The following is a 5000-nucleotide window of genomic DNA, read 5'->3' as shown; positions in this document are numbered from 1 at the left end:
TCGTTAACTCTGTTAGTGGAAAGATTAGTCCTGAAAGAATCTGCAGGCAGTCAGTAATATAATTATCAATTAAAATGCTCAACAAGATTACCAGGAGACGTTATAGATTTATCAAAGTCGGGTATCTTTTCATCTTTAATCACATACGTCTAAGAAAGAATTTTCATGATCACTATCGCAGAGATAGTGTTCATGAAAATTTCTCTTAACTTCTATTAAATGGAAGAAAGAGAAAAATGAATATAGTAATCCATAAAATACAATCTAAATGGATTTCAAGTGAATTTTTCAGACGAGAGGGTAGTTATAGAGAAAACATGAGCTGTGATGATGTTCAGTTCCCTGTCTAGATTATTTTGAAGGGATTGTATAGGAGCCTGTTTGGCGTAGAAAAAAAATGACAATATTTCATATTACACCTCATGGAACCCATATGATAACCCAGCAATCATTTCTGAGGAGGTGAAAGAGCCAAAACTATTGTAACAGCCAGAAGATGATAACATATGACTATCTTATGTCAAAAACAAAATATTGATTTGCAGAATAAACAAGAAAATGCACAACGCTTACAGCTAATAAAGAACTTCAGGCAACTCTGATTTCCTTTAAAGCTGTAGATCCTGATAGGTACTTTACTTGATTAAATAATAGCCCTTCGAAGAGTCAAGCTGAAATATGAAATAAAGAAGAAAATTGAATGTATATACATTGAATTATATCTGATGAGACACTCAGCTTCCCTAGAGGTAAAGCTAAGCTGAGGAAGCTGGCAAGAGATTACAGTAAGTGGCCGTTCTCACTAATGCTGAACTGCCTAAATTAAAGCAACTTGGAATTAAGATTAAAATTTGCTCATTCTAGGCAATTGAGGAATAGTTATGTATATTTTCCTGATATACATGAATATATTAGATATATAACCTCAAAATCTATACTCTTGACTAGGACAATGAGGCAGTTCATCTCACAGATTATTCAAGGATTATGTGAAATCATATATTGAATTTTGATAGAATCCTGAAGATTGTCGAGGAGTTTCTGTTCCGTTCATACTTCTAGCTTTATTTATTATGATCCAAAAAAGTCCGAACAACAAAGAAAAATGTTAAACTAACGTTCCTGCAGAATTCACCTTTACTCACCCTTATTTGAAAGGCCATGTCATGATATTCAATGCAATTTTCTGAAACCACATATCCTATGAGACTATGCCATGGAAAGAAGTTTTATATATAATACTGCAAATGCAAAATTCCTATAGCATGTTAGACCAAGATTTAAGACATTGCAATTCAGGGAGATCTGGGTGATTTTATGAACAAAATTCACGTGTGCAGAATGGTTTTATAGCTTAAGAGAGTTATTTACCAACCTTTTTATTCCCCTTTGCTTGATCTTTTCAGTTTTTATTCATCTCCTACTCAGCCTTTAGTGGGAGCATCTGTTCTCATTTATTATATCGGGACAAAGTGATTTCGGGAAGTATGATAATACTTATAAATTAGTTGTAATAATAATTCATATAATATCTAGCAAGTGTCCAATTGTTTATAAATAACTAATATGAATATAGTAGGATGTGGTATATGTTACTTTGAAAATAACATATACACATGAATTCTATATAGCATCAACTTGAATTATATGAGGCAAATATTCTGGTTGACATTGTAATGATAACCATAGTTACCCTACATGTACACCCTTCTAATAAGTAATCGCTAAAGCTCTCTATGACTAGATTAGTAGGGAAATCTATTTTTAAAATAAATCAAGCTATTTTTTTTATTCTTTTATTTACATATAACGGTAAACATCTTTTACTGGTAATATCATTTGGATATTTCAAACTATTATTCCTCAATCTGAATAAAGTGAATGTTGCTTTGATTAACTGTAGTATACAATACCATTTCTAGTTCTTGTTATTAGCATTTGATATATATATATATATATATATATATATATATATATATATATATATATATATATATATATATGTATATATATATACATATATATATGTATATATATATATATATATATATATATATATATATATATATATATATATATATATATATATATATATATAGTATATATATAAAGATATATATATATATATATATATATATATATATATATATATATATATATATATATATATATACATATATATATATATATATATATATATATATATATATATATATATATATATATATATATATATATATATATATATATATATATATATATATATATATATAAACATTGTGTGTGTGTTTATGTGTATATATACGTGTAAACAAACACACACGCTTATAAATATATGTTTGTATATATATATATATATATATATATATATATATATATATATATATATATATATATATATATATATATATATATATATATATATATATATATATATATATATATATATATATATATATTTATCTTCTCTTACGCCTATTGAAACAAAGTGTCTTAGATTGCGCTAGTCGTTCCTATCCTGAGCTTTTAACTCAATTCAACACATTTAAATGTTCAATATATATATATATATATATATATATATATATATATATATATATATATATATATATATATATATATATATATATATATATATATATATATACAGTATATGTGTGTGAGCATATATAAATATAAATTTATGTGTGTGTGTATTTCTTCCCTAGACTTTAACTCTCTTTACGATCTGTTTTTCAGAAGCAAGAGCGGTAATCCACGGAGGTCCCGAAGTCCACATTCACACTGGAAACCGATTACGTCTTCACTGTTCGGTGCAACAGGCAACCGAACCTCCGGTCTTTATCTTTTGGTTCCACAATAACAGCATGGTTAACTACGAGGCAAAGCGGCCTCTAGAGGTCATTGTCAGCCATCATTATTCCAGCACCCTCGTCATTAACAACGTCACGTGGTGCGATGCTGGATCGTATAGTTGTGAACCTTACAATGCGGTTCCGTCGAACATAACTGTTCATGTTGAGGAAGGTGAGTTTTCAAGATGAGTTTCCAATTGTGCCCTGCTGATAGTCTTACAATCCTGGGGATATTATCTACCTTTTTAGATCTCATAAATCTCATTCAATCTTTAAACTACATTATTAATCAGTAATTTTCTTTTTTTTCGAACTTGGAAAATATAAAAAAATAATGAAATTTAGTCATATTTTAATCATTTCAAATTCTGCCCTTCTTTCATTTAACTCACTTTTTCCTAGCCCCATTTAAAAAGTATCCAATATAGATTATTGATTCTTTATACAATATAAAAAATATTTTTTTTTTCGACGTAGACGTTCACAAGCCTAATGTATAGCCATCGTTCCATGATTTAAAGAAGTCTCCAGAACCATTAAATTCTTCATTGGCTTCACCATAGACATTATTGTCATGAAAATTAGCTACCTTTTTTCACGCCAATTTAAAGTAATCCACATGAGCTACATGCCTTAATATTTTAGTTCTCTTTTATTGCTTCCATGTTTCAATCCACATCGTGGTAAATGATATTTCGGTTGTTAGGAAGACTTTTCAATCACGCATACCCATACAAACACACACACATACACACACACACACACACACACACACACACATATATATATATATATATATATATATATATATATATATATATATATATATATATATATATATATATATATATATATATATATATATATATATATATATATAGCCTATATATATATATATATATATATATATATATATATATATATATATATATATATATTGTCACGGGCCGAGAGAGGGTTGTGAACTCAAAGGCAGGATGCAATCAACCAAGTACTTTATTAAGGAACACTCTCCTTTATATACAAAACCTCAAGGCAACAGGACATAACATGTTTGAGAGACAGACAATGTTACAGAGGAAAACCGGAGACATGATCATTCAGGTTCTTTTTAGTGCGAGGGAAGAGCGCAGATACAAGCATAATATATACAAAATAATTTATGTACGATCGTGTGACACACGGTTGGTACATGGCTCCCCCATAAAAATTACATACTGTACATGTTAAATAGGTCGCCCTGATCTAGAGAGGTGAACTGTAGGCGGGTCATCTGGCAGGAGATAAGCAGGTTTTAGACGATCAATGGAGACCCAGTCTTCTTTGCCACGAATGTTTAGTAGGAATGCATTCGGACTGCATCGGATCACAAGGAAAGGGCCCGTGTAAGGGGGTGTTAGTGGTGGCTTGCTAGTGCCGTTGCGCAGGAAGACGTGCGTTGCAGAGTGCAAGTCCATTGGTATGTGATGCTTCGCTGGGGGCTTGTAAGTCTGACGGCACGGAGTAAATTTTCCCACGAAGTGACGTATGCGCTGGAGATCGTCGGAGGAGGTTGTAGAAGGAAAAAATTCGGCAGGGACGACCAACGGGTCCCCATACACCATTTCAGCTGCCGAAACGTCGAGAGCGTCTTTAGGAGTGGTCCTTAGTCCCAGGAGGACCCAGGGAAGCTGAGTAAACCAGTGTCTATTCTTGCAGCGGGACATCAAAGCTGCTTTGAGGGTGCGATGAAAACGTTCAACCATTCCATTGGCAGCGGGGTTGTAGGCCGTTGTCTAATGTAGGGTGATGCCCAGGAGATTCGCTAATGACGTCCACAATTAAGAGGTGAAAGTGGTTCCCCTGTCAGAAGTAATATGCTCAGGGATACCGAAACTTGAAATCCATCCAGAGAGTAAGGCAGATGTACATGAGGCGGACGTTGCAGTTTCCATGGGAAAGGCTTCAAGCCAACGAGTGGAGCGGTCGATGACGGTAAACAGGTAACGATGTCCTTGTGATGTGGGTAGGGGGCCTAGAACGTCGACGTGAATGTGTGCGAAACGACGCTGAGGTTGAGGAAAGGTACCCACTCCTGAATCCGTGTGTCGATGCACTTTGGAAGTTGGCAAGAATTACAGGCACGGACCCAATCCTTAGCATCCT

General features: G+C 32.5%; 1 protein-coding gene across 1 annotated transcript in view; it reads left to right on the top strand.

Moving 5' to 3' along the window:
• Nucleotides 1-5000, top strand: part of LOC137628563 (zwei Ig domain protein zig-8-like) — a 99839-nt gene that overhangs the window by 82479 nt on the left and 12360 nt on the right. Inside the window, exon 4 of the mRNA XM_068359715.1 lies at nucleotides 2740-3027. Within this exon, the coding sequence (XP_068215816.1) occupies nucleotides 2740-3027 (288 nt within the window). The remainder of the gene's footprint in view (nucleotides 1-2739; nucleotides 3028-5000) is intronic.

Source organism: Palaemon carinicauda, chromosome 36, assembly GCF_036898095.1.
Source record: "Palaemon carinicauda isolate YSFRI2023 chromosome 36, ASM3689809v2, whole genome shotgun sequence".
NCBI classification, from domain to species: domain Eukaryota; kingdom Metazoa; phylum Arthropoda; class Malacostraca; order Decapoda; family Palaemonidae; genus Palaemon; species Palaemon carinicauda.
Note: the sequence above shows the minus strand (reverse complement) of the source record. Positions and strands in the feature narration are given on the sequence as shown.